Below are 19,586 nucleotides of genomic sequence, written 5' to 3'. Positions count from 1 at the left end.
GAAGGTGATAGATGTGATTAGATAAGTGATTAAGCCTATCTGTGGGGATGCTTTCCTGTGAATTTTTCTAACTCAGTTTTATTGAGATATAATTTACATAGAATACAATTCACCTTTTTAGTGTACAGTTATAGATTTGGGATTTTTTTTTCAAAAATATATGCCATGACTATGTTAAAGTAACAAGAATTTCCTGACAATTTGCCCAGAATCTAACAGAACTAAGATCATAAGAAATCAAACTGCTTTAAGTCTAACACTTTGTGCAGCAATATTCCCTGCCCTGCAGCTAGATTACCTATGGCATTATTTGCTGTATTGTTGTCTATGAGCCAAGACAGGCAGTTTTTCAAGGTGTGAAGGATGAAAGATACTATTCTATATTAAAATGGACATGATGTAAAGAGATTTGCATGGAAAATAAGCCCATGATGAATTAAGTGTATGACAACACTATTGAAAAGACAGTGGACTCTTAGGAAGTACTACTGTGCAGAGCAAACAAATAATAGTATTATATACAATTGGAGACTATCTCAAGTATTCAGTGTTTAATCAAAGGCACCAAATTATAAATAGGACGTGTTGCCCAGATAAGTCATTTTTTATATAGAATACCACAGTGACAATATTCTCTTGCCAACTAATAATGAAAATAGCTAACATTAAATGCTTATTAGATATCACACAATGCTAAGTGCATTACACACATTCCCTTAATTAATGTTGATGAGGTCCCTATGAAGTAGGGACTAGGATTATTCCCATTTCATAGAGAAAGGGACACATACTCTTCCTGAGATTAAGTAACTACTAGCCCAGTATCACTCAGCTGGCAAATGGTTGAGTCATGATATGAATCCAGCTCACTTGTATTCTGGATCACTGGGCTTCACTTTATCAAATACCAGGAAACCTGCCTTAGAGAAGAGCAAAAGTCTTTGTAGAAATTTGCAGAAGGGAAAAAAACAAAAAGGCATCTAGCCTCTTCTAACAGAGATTTTACTGTCCTTATAACTACCACTTTCCATTCAAAATTAGAAAATGTAAGATCAAAGATATAATGAAATTTTTTTACCTAAATAGGAACCAAAAAAGTGCCTGTCAACTTAAAAATATGATAACCAATTTAAAAAGCTCATCAAAATGTTATCTATATCTATCTGTAACTGTATCTACATCTAATTTAACAACTGTGGACAATATTGTCTCTCGTATGAAAAATCTGAGATGCATCTCAGGAAATACTTCTTGTGGAAGGTTCCCGAGTGAAAGTCCCATAGGTTGGTTAATATTCATAAAACCACAAAATGTTATTTCTCAAAATGTGATCTGCCAGCCTCTTTATATCAGTATCAAAAATTCCTGCTGATCTATTGAGAATACCTGGAGGTGGCCCCTACGTCTCCGCAGAGGCTTTAAGATCTGGTATGTGAGAGCAAGAATCATTTACTCTTTATTGCTGTAGAGGTTAGAACTGGGACAAATTATAGATGGTAAAGGAAAGTAGTTTGAGCTCACATAGAAAGAAATTTTGTAGCAATATAACAACCCAAAATTCGATTTTTTTATACCTTTAAAGGTTTCTATCAGAACTATTTAAACAGGATATCAAGAATGCTGTAGGAGAAATAGTTCCATTGAATAAGACATTGGAGTAAATGACCTCTAAGATTTCTTTGAGCCAAGATTCTCTTTTTTGTGCCATGTGCTGAGCCAGTGAGTAGTGAGAAATTAGCATTAACCATTTTCTCCCCTTCAGCTAACAATATGTAATGACAGTGGTGCATATGCTTTAGCTTAGAGAACAGTAAAAATGAAGAAATTCAGAGAGCCACATCCCCAGGGGCACATTGCAAAGGTTCATACATACATACATACATTCCATTCTATACATTTCCAAGATGAGTTGCCTCTTACTACCTCTTGCCTTACTCATCTTCCAACCCAAATTCCTCAAACACTCATGTGTAACATACTTTAACATAACACTTAAACATACTTTCTCTGTCTGCTTAGCCCTCTTCAGAGTAACTCCTCACCCCCTATCTTTTCACTGTTTTTTTTCAACATTTATTTAGTAAACACTCATTGTACACCTATTCTATGTCAGTACTTTATTAGGTATTGGGAATACAACCCCCACCTTTGGAGAACTCAGTTTCAGGATGTTAATGAGGAGAAAAAAAAATCAAGTGTAATAAAATGTGTAAAGTGTAATAAAGGAAATGTGCACAAGGACCTATGAAGATTAAGAAAATGGTACCAAATGAAGCCTTAAGTTTGAAGCTACATTCAGAAAGGAGGTGATTTTTGAGGAGTCTTGAAGAACAAGTAAGAGTTTGCTAGTTATTTGGACACAAGGAGCACTGCCCCCCCCCCACCCCAAAAAGAGTATACTAGTTGGGCAAGTGAGGAGAATCATTCTGTGTATGAATAATAGACATCTATTATTAACACTGTTATTAAAGTTCCCTAATTAATCTCACTATCAAATCATTCCCTTTCCCTCCTTCAATTATAGTATTGAAGATGGGGTTTGTGAGGGGACCCCAGTTTTCAGGCTTTCTACAGAAAACCAAAAAGAGGTAACAAAATGGAGGAGGGGGTCCAAAAAACTAGAGATTTGAGAGCCAGAGTAAGTTAGATACTAGAATATAGGATGTGAATTTTCCATCAAAAATAATAGTGGGAAGTGGACACTGTGGTCTTTGTCCTGCTTTGTCTGGGCTTACTGACCAATAGGCAGGAACTGTTTGCCCTCTTTTTGAAAACATCTTTGTAATCCATCTTAAAATAATACATAGATACGTTTAAATACCATATTTTTAAAAAGATTTATTTGAGAAAGAGAGAAAGTGAGCAAGGGGAGGGGCAGAGGGAGAGAGAAAGAAAATCCACAAGCAGACTCCCCGCTGAGCATGGAGCCCATCTAGGAAGGGGGGAGGGGTGCTTGATCCCAGGACCCTGAGATCATGAACTGAGCCAAAACCAAGAGTCTTCCACTTAACCTATTGAACACCCAGGAATCCCAAAATACCATATTTAAAAACAAAATAGAAACAACATCAATTATGATCTAAATCCTTCCATTATTATTAGTTATTAAAAAAAGATTATTCTAAATACTGAACACACCCTACTCCTTCAGTTCATCTGAATTGTGAATTTACAAAATACATTTGCCACCTCTTATGAAGCATATTACATATATTTAGTTTGCCACATTTTGATATAAATAACTTTTTGCTTGTGCTAATTCTAAACCCAAATTACTAAAATTTGATTTCTTGGTTGTGCCTTAATCTTAACAGAATTATTTTTAATGTCTTTTTATAGCAACATTTGCCTGCTGCTATTATTTTTATTAGAATGATAACACATAGGTTTCCTTTTACAAGTAGTTTAGCACAGAATATAGGAGTCAGCAAACCATAGCCCACAGGCCAAATCCAGCTTGCCACTTATCTTGGTATGACTTGTGAAATAAGAATGGGTTTTTAATTTTTAAATGGTTGGGGGGAAAAATTAAGAGATAATATTTCAAGACACATAAATATATTTAAGTTTATAATATGTTTAGGCTTTCTAAAACCTTTTTAAAATGTATTCCAATCATATTCTAGCAGAAACATTAAAGACAGTATCAAGGATGTTATTTGACAGATAAGATTAAGCTACAAGATTAAGCTACAAATTGATGAAGGGATTTTTTTCAAAGTTATATTATTAGGTAGCAAAGTTCAGAAATTTGTGAGCCAGGTTTTCTGATTTTAAATTGAATATTCTTTTTACTCTGTCATCTGCATCTTTATTTTAAAATAACTTTCCTATTTGTAGAGAAAAATCACTCATTAGAAGGTATAAATTAATTGATGATATCTTATCATCAGGATCTTAAAGTATTGACAGAAAAGATGTCTAACATGATTTCCCCTTATGCATTTCTATAACATGCATTCCAGCTAAATATTTTGAGATACCCAATGTCAAATTTTTGTTAACAGATAAATAATGAGAAAAGTTTTAAAATAAATTAAAGGTGTTTTTTGGTCTATTTAGACATTTTCTGATAGCTTGATTTATAATATAATTAAATTCATTTTCAAATATTTTTTTATTTTCAAGATCTTATCTACTGAATTTAACATTGTACTATTCAATATTGACATCATTTCATCTGCCATTGGCATAGTAGTTTCCTTGACTGTATTATATACATCTATAATAGAATTTTCTTTCTATTTTTCAAAAGAAATGTTGGGAGTTTTATCATCAGTTTTCACACTTATCAGTTATTTATGAAATGAGCTCACACATTTATTGCAATATTTCTTTACCTATTAAATTGATCTGAAATGGATTTTTGGTTCTTCCCAAATTAAAAAAAACACTTCTCATACCATTTGTGAAAAAAAACTATGCAAAGATATACTTATTTACTGTAAGAACAATTGCTTTTCTCATGTTTGTTTACATATTAAATATTTACTACTAAATGACAGCAAACTAACATCAGACAGTATTTCTGCTTTTATACATGCTCACTAAATATAATACTCATCAGGATTTAATAATTCTACTGTAAGACAACTGTTCCCCCACACTCCTCTTTAATTTTACATAATTAACAACTGCCTTTTTCCTTTTTCTGTTGTTTCAGTTAAAGGATCAAGAAAGTTAAGTCTGCCAACAGATCTTAAGGCTGATCTTGGTACGGTATGCCAACAATTTTTAAGTTTTCTTATATTCATTTGGCTGAACATTTTTACCAACCAGTCCATGAATAACAAGTTTCCTAGATGGCAGTGTTTGATGGCTTTCCAAAAAGGCTTTCTTAAAAATCACCATACAGTTCTGTTGGCAGCATTCAACATTTCATTTGTTAACAATCATTTTACAAAATTATGTTTGATAAATCATTACACACCAAGATATATAATGTTTCATTTATTTTTAGCATGAAAATGTTTTTGAACATTGAATATTCATGCATATGGACCCACTGTAATCATGTAAATGAGCATAATTTTTTCCCAGAATTATTTTCCCTATTCTGTATATTAGTATTATTTAGAATTAATGCTATTTAACAACAACAAAAAATGCCTGATATATAAAAGAATGGAACCCTAGCTTTTTTTAATTTTAGAAAAGTTATGGAAAATTTGATTCATTCTTAGTTTATTCATTGTGGGGGTCACAGGCTTATTCATAATTCAAACTCTGGAATTAATAATGCTTTATTAAATAGATCTTCATAAATTTTTCCTTCAGAACTTTTATCTGCTTGTTCCAGCATAGGTTGTTTTTTTAATTTAATTATCTTTGTTTTCATCTCCTTTATTTTAACTTAAAGCCATAGCATTAAATCCTGCTAACATCATGGTTAAATCAACAAAAATACAGTAATTAGTCTTTGCATTATTTTTTAGAGTTTATAACGCTCCTTGAAGTTGCTCTTGCTATTCCGTATTTTTTTTTTTCTCTTTGGTAAAGATTTGAAGCTAGGTCATAGAATATGTTACCCGAAGTTTATAGAGCCTATTCACATACCTCACTTCATTGTATCTAAATTAAATAACTGTTAGACAACAAATAATTTATTACATTTAATATCTAATTACATATAATCTTACATGAACTTGATTAGTGTCCTATAAATGCAAAGCACTAACGTATTAGGTAGTATTATTAGTTCAATATTAAAGAAATTGTTATAAATTAGTATTTTACCATCATAATTGATAATGGACATCAAAGGAAGACTCAACATTACAGTTCTATTTATTGACCTCCCACAATGTGTCAGATACTGTGCTAAATGATTTGGACATATTGCCCAAGACAAGGTAGTTGATTATTCCCACTTTACAAATCAAGAAAGAAGATTCCCAGCCTACTTCTATATTTATTAGAAATAGCAAAGAAAGCTATTAGTTATAATTCTAATCTGGAGATCAGTTAGCATAGTTGTTATTAATAAACACTAACAAACAATTTCTACAAATGTCAGTCTCTCAAAGTCTCCCTCCCAACAGCTTCATTCTCACTATTTTCATGCATACTTTGAGCAAAGATGAATTATGAAAACTCAGATATATATAAAATTGTCAAGTGCTTGTCACTTTATAAAGGATTTTTTGCACGTAAAAGGATTCACAATAAAATTTCATTAAATCTCTACTTGTAAGTACGTTAATGTAATTTCATTTAAAAAAATGTAATTTCCAGAAAAAAATCAGAAGGCTTCTGAACAAGGATAAATATCTATATAAATGTAAATTCTGGAATATAAAATCTTGGTGTAAAATATATCTGGGTTGCTTGTAACATGCTTTAGGAAGATTATTTTTCAGTAGTATATAATTCATTAGTGAAGGAGGAAGATGTTTAAAAAGCTATTGCATAAGGCTAAATGAGGGCCTGAAGTAGAACAACAACAAAGAAAATGAAGAGAAAAACAGTCCCCGTGGGAAAATTTACAACTGATGGGATTACAAACAGTGGGTGGAACAGGGTTGGTAATGCATAGGAAATAGGAGGCATCAAGAATGACTACAAAATGTTAAGAATAATTCTCATGGAGAATGCCTGGTTTGACAGGAGAATGAGTTTGAGTTGCTACAGGGACATCCATGTTAACCATTCAGTGAGCAATTAGAAATTATTGATAATATTCATTTATATCAAGTATTTGTGACTGTGTACATGAACTATTCACTGAAGACAAAGGAAAAAATGACAAGGTATTGGAGAACTTTAGATACTAATGCAACTTCTTTTCTATAATATTACTTAACTAAAGAACAGTGTAACAAAAACAGTAAAATAGTAATAGCAGCAAAAACCTCATACAGTGGATACTTACGCAGTTAGAACCCTTAAGTGGTTAGCATTTTATGAGTAATTGCAAGATTCAGGGGAAACTGCTTTATACCTAACATTTTTACATTTAGTGGAAAACTATCTTGTTTCTCATTTTTAACAAAAAATAGACTTTTCTCTTTCCTAACAATATTTTGAATTAAAAACCTAAAAATAAATTTTATATTCAATCCTTGAGTGTACATAATCCAGGGGCTGGCACATAACAATGAAAATATTGTTATAGATGCATCATAGAATACTACAAATGAAACACAGGCCCCCATAAGCCCTTAAAAAATATCTATTACAAGATGAATTCCAGTCAATGGAAAGATTCATGGAGAGGCCATGGTCAAAGAACTGCAGTGATTATTTAACTTATTTAAGTGTAGAACTAAAGTCAAACAACAGTGCCAAATATGATTACGAAATAGAATAAACTTAAAATCTGTAACAATATAGAAACAATAGTAAAATTTTAAAATTGAGAGATGGAATGTAGAGAGGAGGTTAAAGTTGCCAAAAAGAGAATTTAATAACTAAATTTGGTGGTTAATTGGTGGTAAAGTGAGAACAAAGACAAGCAGTGGAAGAATTACACTAATTTCACTTTTCATAAGGGGAAATAAATTATTATGCATAGATAACAATTTAAGAAGAAAATACATATTCAAGGTAACCACTAGAAAAAAGGTAAAATACCCCAAAACTTTAAAAATTAGGAAAAGGATAATACATATAAAAAAATTAGGAAGATACCACCCACTGTAAAGTGGGAGAATAGAACAGAGCCTGTTCATGTTGACTGACCAGAGTCTTCAAATTCTCCACTTTGAGACTCTCAGGACTGCCCTGATTCTGGCTTTCTACCTTTTGAAAACACCAAGAATATGGTCACTGCAACAACTTTTTACTAGAGCCAATCACTTGTCATGCCTGGAATACTCAGATTGCCCTTAGCCACAATAACCAGAATTCACATTTGTAAGAAGAATGGGAGCCAGTGGGTGAAACCTCATGAGCTCCAGGAGCACAATGGACACATCACAGGTATTTATTGGTCTTTCAAGAGTTACCACATTGTCCTTTGCTGGAGCCAGAAAGATGGTGTCTGGAAGCTAACCCCGATCATCAGAATTAATTATGTAGCCATTTTTGTGAAGTGGTCCCCTCTAGAGAACAAATTTGCTGTGAATAGTGAAGCACAATTCATTTCTGTTTATTACTTGAGCATGAAAATGGCAAGTGGGTAAGCAAACACATTACAAGTTCCTTGGTTTGGACTGGCATCCCAACAATGTCTTCCTGGCAGTAGGATTATGTGACTTCGAACGCACAGTGCTTCTGTATACATTAAAGAAGTGAATGAAAACCAACCAGTATGCCATAGGGCACCAAGATTCATTTTGGTTAGCTGATATCAGTTCAGTGGTACTGGGAGTTGGGTCTCAGCTTCACCTTTTCTGCTAGTGGGAGCTCTGTGGCCTAGGTCAGCCATGACTGCAATGTGCCTATTGCTGATGCCTCAAACAGTGTTCAGGTTTCATTTGAAAACAGTTACTACCACTCCTGAAATCTGAATGAATTATTTGTCTCAGACAATACAGCATTGTGTAGCTGCCAGCCATGATTGTTACCCAGTGTTCTCTAATTAAGATGACCATGGCTCTTTGACTTTAGTCTCCAAACTGGACATTCCAAAACACAGCATCCAGTACAACAGGTTAGCTATGGAATACTTCCAGAACACGGACAAGACAGTCACAACTGAGTACTACATGACAGCCTCAGAGATGCTGCACCAGAATAGATAGCATTACTCAAGTGGACAAGCAAGATTACTGGAAATTCTGCCCCACAGGAATTAATGGAGCCATGACAATTTGGGATTTCAAAATCTTAGAATCTTCTACCCAAGGCCTTCAAATAATTTGAAGCTGAGTGAACCTCTTTGACCTAGTATGACTTCAGGTCTATCATTTGCATGATGGTGAGGAAAACCAACCACAAGGAAACAATGAAAACATGTATCATGCAAATATCATTTATATGTTTTGTTTAAATATCATTGGCTAGAGTGTTGAATGTTTTAAACGTTCATCTTTTAAAATTTTTATTTAGTTTTTGGCTGTTTTATTCCATTTATTCTTGACCAAAGCTGCTTTTAAGCAGTTCATTATGGAAAATTGTTGCATTAACTTAAAAGGGGAGAAGAAATTGTAAATTGTCTCCTAGAAAATTAAGTAAAATAATCAATATGTTCTTTAAAATAGAACTAGGATGAACTGTCTCTCATGTCAATAGATGTAGTAAAATGATTTGCTCTTTATTATAAGAAAAAGGCTTTTCAGCATGTATCACATAACAAAATCCAACAAGAGAAACATCTAAAGCAAGCTGATTCAAAGGTTAGTACTAGGGTATATTAGACAACTACTGGCAAAAATAAAACAGGAGTTATTATATTAATATCCAAGTTGAGTTCAAGACAAAATACATTAAATTAGAAGACTGCTTTTATTTATAGTGATGAAATGTACATCCACAATGGTGTTATACGCAACTAATGAATTGTTAAATACTACATCAAAAATTTTTGATGTACTATATGCTGGCTAATTGAAAATAATAATAATAATAATAATAATAATAATAATAATGAAAATAAATGACATAAATAAAATTCATGAAATAAAGTGTAAATAGAAAAAAAATTAATGAACCAAGTAATGTGGATTAACAATTGTACTTCAAAAACTATAACAGAATAAGAATAGAAATGCAGTAATAATGAGAGATTTTAACATTTTGTTTCATATCTCTAGTAACAGCATGGAACAAGAACCCTGAAAATTTTAGACTAAGGATCTAGAAGCTAGTGGAGAATAACTACAAAACTCCTACAGTAGAGAACAATAAAGGGAAGGTAGAGAAAAAACTCTGGGATGCTGAGAAAGGCCACAAAAAATTTACCGTAACAATTCCTTCCAGTTGAAATTAATTTTATTAAAAGAACAGCAAAGACTTTTCATTCTCTTATACCATACACAAAGATAAACTCAAAATGGATGAAAGACCTCAGTGTGAGACAGGAATCCATCAAAATCCTAGAGGAGAGCATAGGTAGTAACCTATTCAACATTGGCCGCAGCAGCTCCTTTCAAGACACATCTCCAAAGTCAAGGGAAACAAAAGCAAAAATGAACTTTGGAACATCATCAAGATAAAAAGCTTCTGCACAGCAAAGGAAACAGTCAACAAAACTAAGAGGCAACCCACGGAATGGGAGAATATATTTGCAAATGATGCTACAGATAAAAGACTGGTATCCAAGATCTACAAAGAACTTCTCAAACTCAATACACGAGAAACAAATAAATCATAAAATGGGCAGAAAATATGAACAGACACTTCTCCAAAGAAGACATACAAATGGCTAACAGACACATGAAAAAATGTTCAACATCACTAGCCATCAGGGAAATGCAAATCAAAACCACAATGAGATACTACTTTACACCAACTAGAATGGAATTAACAAGGCAGGAAACAACAAATGTTGGAGAGGATGTGGAGAAAGGGGAACCCTCTTACACTGTTGGTGGGAATGCAAGCTGGTACAGCCACTTTGGAAAACAGTATGGAGGTTCCTCAAGATGTTAAAAATAGAGCTACCCTATGACCTAGGAATTGTGCTAGTAGGTATTTACCCCAGAGATACAGATGTAGTGAAAAGAAGGGCCACAGGCACCCCAATGTTCATAGCAGCAATGTCCACAATAGCCAGACTGTGGAAGGAGTGAGATGCCCTTCAACAGATGAATATATAAGATGATGTGGTCCATATATACAATGGAATATTACTCAGCCATCAGAAAGGATGAATACCCACCATTTGCATCAACATGGATGGAACTGGAGGTGATTATGCTAAGTGAAATAAGTCAAGCAGAGAAAGACAATTATAATATGTTTTCACTCATATATGGAACATAGGAATAGCACAGAGGACCATAGCAGAAGGGAGGGAAAACTGAAGGGGGAGAAATCAGAGAGAAACCATGAGAGACTATAGACTCCGGGAAACAAACTGAGGGTTTCAGAGTGAAAGAGGGTTGGGGTGAGGGTGAGGGTGGGGGGTGATGGGTATTGAGGAGGACATGTGTTATGATGAGCACTGGGTATTATACTCAATTAATGAATCACTGAACACTACATCAAAAACTAATGATGTACTTACTATACAGTGGCTAGCTGAACATAATTTAAAAAAGGCTTTTAAAATAATACTTTTTAGGATGTTTAAAGAGTGATAAAAAGTAACTAATTTTTAAAAAGATTAATAAATCATGAAGCTAAAGCAAACACAAATGAAAAACCAATTAAGAATCTTGGATAACAATGGGGGCACCCAGGTGGCTCAGTCAATTGAGCATCCAACTCTTGATTTTGACTTAGGTCATGATCTTGGGGTCCTGAGATTGAGCCCCACATAGGATTGTCTGCTCAGCAGGGAGTCTGCTTGAGATTCTTTCTCTCCCTCTCCTTCTGCTCCTCCCCTCCATGCTCTCTCTCTCTCTCTCTCAAATAAATCAATCTTAAAAAAAAAAATCTCGGATAACAATGAAGAAATAGAGACCATCAATAAAGAAACAAACTATAAAAAGGAACAAAGTAGAAATTCTGGAGCTAAAATTACAATAGCTAAAATGAAAAATTCACCAGAAAGGTTCAACACCACATTTGAGTAGACAGAGGAAACTAGCCAACCTGAAGGTAGTACAATTGAAGTTATTGACACAGAAGAGCAAAAAGAAAACAAAGGAAAATGAATAGAGATTAAGGGACTTGTGAAACATCATCAAGCATACCAACATATTACGGGAATACTTGAGGAGAAGAGAAAAGGGAGAAGAAACAATATTTGAAGAAATAATAGCTGGAAACTTCTTTAGCTTGAGGAAAGACATGAGCTACACATCCAAGAAATTCGTCAAACTCCAAATATAATAAACTCAAAGAGATACTCACTCGGATGCATTATAATCAAACTTTACAAAAAGAGGATCTTAAAAGCAGCAAGAGAGAAGTGACTCATCATGAATAAGAAATCCCCAATAAGTTTGATAGCCAAATCCACATTAGAAGCCAAAGAGGCCAGAAGGCAGTGGGATAACATATTTAAAGTGCTGGGGGAAAATGTGTCAACAAAGAATTCCTATATATGGCAAAAATTTCCTTCAAAAATTAAAGAGAAATTAAGACATTGCCAACAAACAAAAGCAAAGAGAGTTCATCACTAGTGGACCCTCCCTACAAGAAATACTAAAGGGAGTCCTAAGGCTGAAATGAAAAGATGTTTGACAGTAACTTGAAGACATATAAAGAAATAAAGAACAATGGTAAAAATAACTACATAGGTAGATATAAAAGCCAATATTATTTTATTTTTGGGTTTCAACTCCTTTTTCTTATTTCCTACATGATTTAAGAGTCAAATGTATAAATCTTAATGGGCATGTAATGAATAAAGATATGAAGACAACAATATAAGGGAAGATGATGGACATTTATAGCAACAGAGTTCTGTATGCTTTGAAGCTAAGTTGGTACAATTCAAAAGGCATCGTTGTGAATTTATAATCACCAGCATAAACATTAATAACTAAAAAACAGAAAAGAAAATATGAAGGAAATTAAAAGATACACTGGGAAAACAATCAAACAGAAAAGAAGGCAATACTGGGACAATTCATGAACAACAAAAGGTATCCATCTGAAAAACAAATAGAAAAATGGCAGAAATGCTTCCTTATCAATAATCACTTCAAATGCAAATGGATTAAACTGGCAGACTGGCAGAATAGATTTAAAAACATATAACTATATGTTATCTATAAGAGAGTCATTTTAGATCAAAAAACACAAATAGGTTGAAATTAAAAGGATGGAAAAAGACTCCACACAAATAATAATGAAAAGAGAGTTTGTATGGCAATATTAAGACCAAAGTAGACCTTAAGTAAAAAACTGTTAAAAGAAAAAAAGAAGGATAAAAGAGTCAATTTGGTGAGAAGATATAACAATTGCAAACAAATGTGCACCAAACAGCAGAGCCCAAAATATATGAAGCAAACACTGACAGAATTGAAGGAAGAATTAGTTCTATAACAATAGTTGAATAACTCAATAGCTTGTTTTCAATGGTGAATAGAAAATCTAGACAGGAGATCAAACATGAGAGGACTTGAATAACGCTATAAGCCAACTAGCTTTAACAGACGGAGTACCCCACATAACAATAGAATACATACTCTTCTCAAGTACACATGGAACATTCTTGAGGATAGAACATATTTTAGGCCACAAAACAACCTCAATAAGGGTTTTTTTCCCTAGGCAAAGAACTTTATTAACCTAGTTTCAAACTTTATTCCCAGGCTTCTTCAGCTTAATTAGTGGCAAAGAATGAATTGTGTATAAGCAAAAATTGAGAAGAGCTGCAGTGTCTAAGGGGCTTTATCTAGATTTTATCAGATCCATGAACAAAAATTTAAAAAGCAGTCATAATATAAAATAGCAGCTCCCAGTAACTTCTTCAATTTTTGTCTTCTTCAGAAGTTGACTCAATTCAGTTTGTTTCATTCTTGGAAGCTTCATCAGAATTCTCCACAAGATCTGGAGCTTCATCATCGTCTCTAGTAGCAAGTGGTGCTTTTCTAACCACAAGATTGTTTGGGCAAAGCCTCAGCCAGTCTTCTTAAACTAGTCAGACTGTCTGCATGAAGTTGGTTTAAGATACTGGGTAGATTTCTGTCAGCTGCTTTGTCTCAGCATGGCCTGTAATGGTGAAAGTGTTCACTGCCAGCAATGCCTGAACTTCGGGGTTGTTAAAGTGGATCACTGTTCCTTGGTTTGTGAACATATTCACTTCTTCAATACCAGAGATATTGTTTACCCCTAACTTCTTTAAGGAGAACTGAAGTTTTTTATCATCTGCTGTAGCCATTCTATGAACCACCTTCTTCTTTCCACAAGCAGTTCCTTTCCCACCAACGTGCACTTGTCCTTGCAGTTTGGCAAGTTTCTCCTGGTTCATGATAGGTTCTTTCATCTGAGGCTCCTGTCCTTGGGTTCTACCGTGAGGTGGAGGAAGAGATGGCATTGCCTCCAAGCCTCAATAAATTTAAAAGGATTAAAATCATACAAAGTTTTTTTCTGTAACCACCATGGGATGAAACTAGAAATCAGTAAAAACTGAAATTCACAAAATTTGAAATTAAACTGCACACTTGTAAACAACCAAAAGGTCAAAGAGGAAATCAAGTCAAATGTGAAATACTTTGAGACACATTAAATAAAAGCAAAATTTACAGGTTACACCAAAGACATAGCTCAAAGGGAAAGTTAAGCTGTAAATGCCTATGTTGAAAATAAGATCCCAAATCAATAACCCAACTGTATACTTCAACAAATTAGAAAAGACCAAATTAAGCCAAAGCTAGCAAAAGGAAATAATAAAGATTAAAGATAAACAAAATAGAGACCAGAAAAACAATAATCAACAAAACTAAGTTGGTTCTTTGACAAGATCAACAAATCAACAAACCTTTACCTAGACTAAGGAAAAAGGAGAGAAGATGCAAATAATTAAAATCAAAATGAAAGTGGGGACATTACTATCAAACTTACAGAAAGGAGGATAATACTTTGAACAACTGTATGCCAACATTAGATAACTAAATGAAATAGGCAAATTCCTATAAACTGAATTTCCAAAACTGACTCAAGAAGAAAATCTCAACATAGCTAAAATAAGTAATGACATTGAATCAGTACTCAAAAACTTCCTGACAAAGGAAGGTCAAAGATGAGATGGCTGGTGAATTCTACCAAATATTTAAATAATTGATGCCAATCCTCAGACTCTTCCGAAAAATTTCCTAACTCATTCTATGACACTAACATCACCCTAATTTCAAAGCTAAACAACATCACAATGAATTAGAGACCAACATTCCTTATGAATACGCGTGCAAAAATTCAACATAATATTAGCAAACAGGATACAACAGCATATTAAAAGGATTATGTACCATGACCAAGTGGGATTTATCCCAGAAATGTAAGGGTGGTTGAACAGAAGAAAATAAAGATGTAAAAACAACATTAATAGAATAAAAGAAAAAAACATGATACAGATATATCTCAATTGATACTGAAAAAGTGTTTAATAAAATTGAACACCCCTTCATGATAAAAATACTCAGAAAACTAGGAATGGAAGGAAACTTCCTTAAACTGACCAAGGGCATTCCTGAAAAACCCACAGACAAGATCCTACTCAATGATGAAAGCTAAAAACTTTCCTCAAGATCCAGAACAAGATAAGGATGCCTGTTTTTACTAATTCTATTCTATATTGTACTGTAAGTTCTACACAGAGAAATTAAGCAAGAAATAAAAGGCATGCAAAATGGCAAGAAATGAAACTATCCCTACTGACAGATGGCATTATCCTCTATGTATAAAATCCCAAAGAAACCACAAAAGAACAACTAGAATAAACAAAGTCCACAAAGTTGCAGGGTATAACATAAACAGGCAAAATCAGTTGTGTTTCTATACACCAGCAATGAAAATTTTTTAAAAGAATTTATTCAAAAATTCTTACAAATCTCTAAAAGAATAAAATCCCTAGAAACAAATTTAACCAAGGAGGTGTAACATTTGTACACTGAAAACTACAAAATATTAGCAATTAAAGAAGCCCTAAATAAATGAAAAGATATCACTTGTTCATGGACTGAGAGGCTTAATATTGTTTAAATATTAGTGCCACCCAAAACAATCTAATAGATTCAATGCAAACCCTACCAAAATACCGATAGCCTTTTCTTCAAAATGGAAAATATTATCCTGAAATTCGTGTGGAAATGTTGAAGCAAGAATAGCCAAAACAGTACTGAAAAAGATGAAAGTTTGAAGAATCACACTTCCCAATATCAAAACTTCCTCCATATCTATAGTAATCAAAACAGTGTTACCAGCATAGGGACAGACATATATACCAGTGGAATAAAATCGAGAGTCCAGAAATAAAATCATACATCTAAGTTGTCAGGACAATTCTATGGGGTAAAAAATAGTTTCTTCAACAAATGGTACTAAGACAACTAGAAATTGACATGCGAAAGAATGAAGGTGGACCATTACCTCACATTACGTACAAAAATGGATCAATGACTTAACTTTAAGAGCTAAACTATATAACTCTTAGAAGAGAGCATAGGGGAAAATCTTAATGACCTAGACTTTGGCAATAGTTTCTTAGGACACCAAAATATAAGCAACAAGAGAATGGGTAAATTGGCCTTTATCAAAATTTAAAACTTTGGCACTTCAAAGTATATTATTAAGAAAGTGAAAAGACAGACTATAGAGAAATATCTGCAAATCATCTAAGGGTCTACTACCCAGAATATGCAGAGAACACCTATATTTCCACAACAAAAATGCAAAAATGGGCAAAAGACTTAGACATTTCTCCAAAGAAGATAAAAGATGGACAATAAGCACATGAAAAGATGCTCAACATTCCTAATCATTAAGGAAATGCAAATCAAAACCATAGTGAGATACCACCTCACACCTAAGAGGTGATGGTTACCATCAAAAACAGTAACAGAAAATAACAAGTGTTAACAAGGATATGGAGATATTGGATCCCTTGTTCACTGCTGGTGGGAATGTGAAATGGTACAGCTGTTATGGAAAACACTATGGTGGTTCCTCAAAAAATTAAAATTATTAGAATTATTGCATGATCTAGCTAATCCATTTCTGGGTATATGCCAAAAGAATTGAAAGCAGAGTCTCAAAGAGATATTTGTACACACGTGTTCATAACAGCATTATTGACGGTAGCTAAAATGTGGAAGCAACTCAAGTGTCCATCAATGGGTGGTGAATGGATAAGCAAAACATGGAATATACATACAGTGGAATGTATTCAGATTTTAAAAGGAAGGAAATTCCAACATATGTTACAACATGCATGAACTTTGAGGCCATTATGTTAGGTAAAATAAACCAGCAATAAAAAGACACAAAAATTATAAGATTCCAATTATATGAGGCACCCAGAATAGTCAAATACATAGAGAAAGTAGAATGGTGGTTGCCAGGGGCTGGGAGAGTAGGAAATGAGGAATTATTGTTTAATGAATAATGAATTTCATTTTTAAAAGATGAATTCTGGAGATGGCTGGTGGTAATAGTTGCAAAACAATATGAATGTACTTACTACTCTTAAGTGAACTGTACACTTAAAAAATGGTTAAGATGGTAAATTTTGTATTGTATTTTACCACCATTTAAAAATATTTTATTAAAAAAGAAGTACTGATCCATGCTACAATATGGAAGAACCTCAGAAACATTATATGAAATTAAAGAAGCTATACATAAAAGGCCACAAATTACATGACTCGATTTGTATGAAATATCCAGAATAGTTAAGTCCCTAGAAACAGAAAGCAGATTGACGGTCACCATGGCTAAGGAAGAGTAGAATGGGCAGTAACTGCTTAATGAGTCAGTGCTATTCTTTGTGGTGATAAAAATGTGAATTTTATAGTGGTGGTGGTTACACAAGATGGTGAATGTACTAAATGCCACTAAGTTGTACATTTTTAAATGGTGATCCTATATTATATGAATTTCACTTCAATCAAAAATGCAGGAAGAAAACATTTCAAAGAACTAGTGAAATAAAGTCTAGAATTTAGTTAGTAGTAATGTACCAATGTGAGAAATTTATGTATTATCTTTGCAACTTTCCTCTAAATCTAAGATTATTCCAAAATAAAACATTTATTTTTTAAAATGGGCAAACTATTTGAATAGACTCTTTACCAAAGAGGATATAGAGATGGCAAGTGGAAAGATATTCAACATCATTAGCCACTAAAGGAATACAAATTAAAACAACAATGGACTACAACTAAATAAGTACCCATTGGATTAACTGAAATAAAAAATACTGGCAAAACTATCTGATGGTGAGGATAACACTGATCAACCAAACTCTCTTACTCTGCTGGTAAAATACAAAATTATTCAACCACTGTAAAAAACAGATTGGACATAGGCTTAATATACTTTTTAATATACTTTATGTTTTAAAGCAATCTTAGGTTTCAGCAAAACTGAGTGGAAGGTAGAGTTTCCATATACCCTTTGTCCAACACTCACAGCCTCCCCCACTATTAACAGCCTGATAAGAGTGGTGCACTTGTTACCACTGACAAACCTATTAATACATTACTAACACCCAGAACTCATAGTTTACAGTAGGGTTCATATGACATTATGTATAGGTCAAAACACCAAGCATATCCATCATTATAGTATATTTATTATAATACAGAATACTACTACTCTAAAAATCTTCTGTGTCAGCCTGTTCATCACTCTCTCCCCCTTAAATCCTGGCAACCACTGATTTTTTTGCTACCTTTATAGTTTGCCTTTTCCAGATTGTCACACAGTTGAAATCATACAGTATGTAGCCTTTTCAGATTGACTTCTTTCATTTAGTGATACGTATTTAAGGTTCCTCCGTATGTTTTTTGTAGCTTCATTGCTCATTTCTTTTTAGAATATTTCATTGTCTGCATATATCACAATTTATCCATTCACCTACTGAAGGACATCTTGGCAGGTTTTGGCAACTAATGAATAAAGCTGCTATAAACATTCATGTGCAGGTTTTTATATGGACATAAGGTTTCAGTTTTGGGGGTTAAATGCCAAGGAGCATGATTGCTGCATCATATGGTAGGAGTAGGTTTACCTTAGGAAACTGACACTGTCTTCCAATGCGACTGTGTATGAATTTTGCATCCCCTAACAATGAGAGTTCCTGTTGCTCCATATTCATTCTAGCATTTGGTGTTGACAGCGTCTGAGATTTTTTTTGCCCTTCTACTAGGTATATAGTTGTTTGTTGTTTTAATTTGCAATTTTAAATATTTTCGTATGCTTATTTGCCATCTGTCCATCTTCTTTGGTGTACCATCTGTTCAGATCTTTTGCTCATTTTTTATTCGGGTTATTTTCTTACTGCTGGGCTAAGTGTTCTTTGTGTGTTTTGGATAACAGTCCTTTATCAGATGCGTCTTGAGGCCCCTGGGTGGTACAGTCGGCTAAGCATCTGATTCTTGGTTTTGGCTCACATCATGATCTCAGGACCATGAGTTCGAGCCCTGCATCAGGCTCTGCACTCAGCAGGAAGTCTGCTTGCTATTCTCTCTCCCTTTCCATCTGCCCCTCCTGCTCACGCTCTAAAATAAATAAATAAATATTCTTAAAAAATAAACTTTATCAGATGTATCTTTTGCAATTGTGTTCTCCCAGTCTGTGTTGTCTTCTCATTCTCTTGATAGAAATTTCTTCTCTGTGAAAGATACTAATTTTAACAAGCCCTATTTATCAATCTTTTCTTTCATGGATCATAGATTATGATGTTTTATCTAAAAAGTCATCACCAAATCCAAGGTCATCTAGATTTTATATTTTCTTCTAGTCATTTTCTAATTTTGTGTTTACATTTAGGTCTATGATCCCCTTTGAGTTTTTTTTCTTTTTGAAGGCTAATGTCTGTGCCTAGATTCATTTTTTTGCATGTGAGTTTCCAGTTCTTCTACCATAAT

At 33.6% G+C, this 19,586-nt stretch overlaps 1 protein-coding gene and 2 pseudogenes across 1 annotated transcript in view; 2 read left to right on the top strand and 1 right to left on the bottom strand.

The window, feature by feature from the left end:
• STXBP5L (syntaxin binding protein 5L) overlaps positions 1 to 19,586 on the top strand; it is a 429,230-nt gene that overhangs the window by 374,527 nt on the left and 35,117 nt on the right. The window contains exon 23 of the mRNA XM_087861601.1: positions 4,664 to 4,714. Coding sequence (XP_087717727.1) covers positions 4,664 to 4,714 — 51 coding nt within the window. The remainder of the gene's footprint in view (positions 1 to 4,663; positions 4,715 to 19,586) is intronic.
• On the top strand, positions 7,669 to 8,805 carry LOC123802204 (actin-related protein 2/3 complex subunit 1A pseudogene; annotated as a pseudogene).
• Positions 13,502 to 13,984, bottom strand: LOC123802145 (transcription factor BTF3 pseudogene; annotated as a pseudogene).

Source organism: Ursus americanus, chromosome 4 (genome assembly GCF_024610735.1).
Source record: "Ursus americanus isolate L20-20 chromosome 4, mUrsAme1.1.p, whole genome shotgun sequence".
Lineage (NCBI taxonomy): Eukaryota > Metazoa > Chordata > Mammalia > Carnivora > Ursidae > Ursus > Ursus americanus.
Note: the sequence above shows the minus strand (reverse complement) of the source record. Positions and strands in the feature narration are given on the sequence as shown.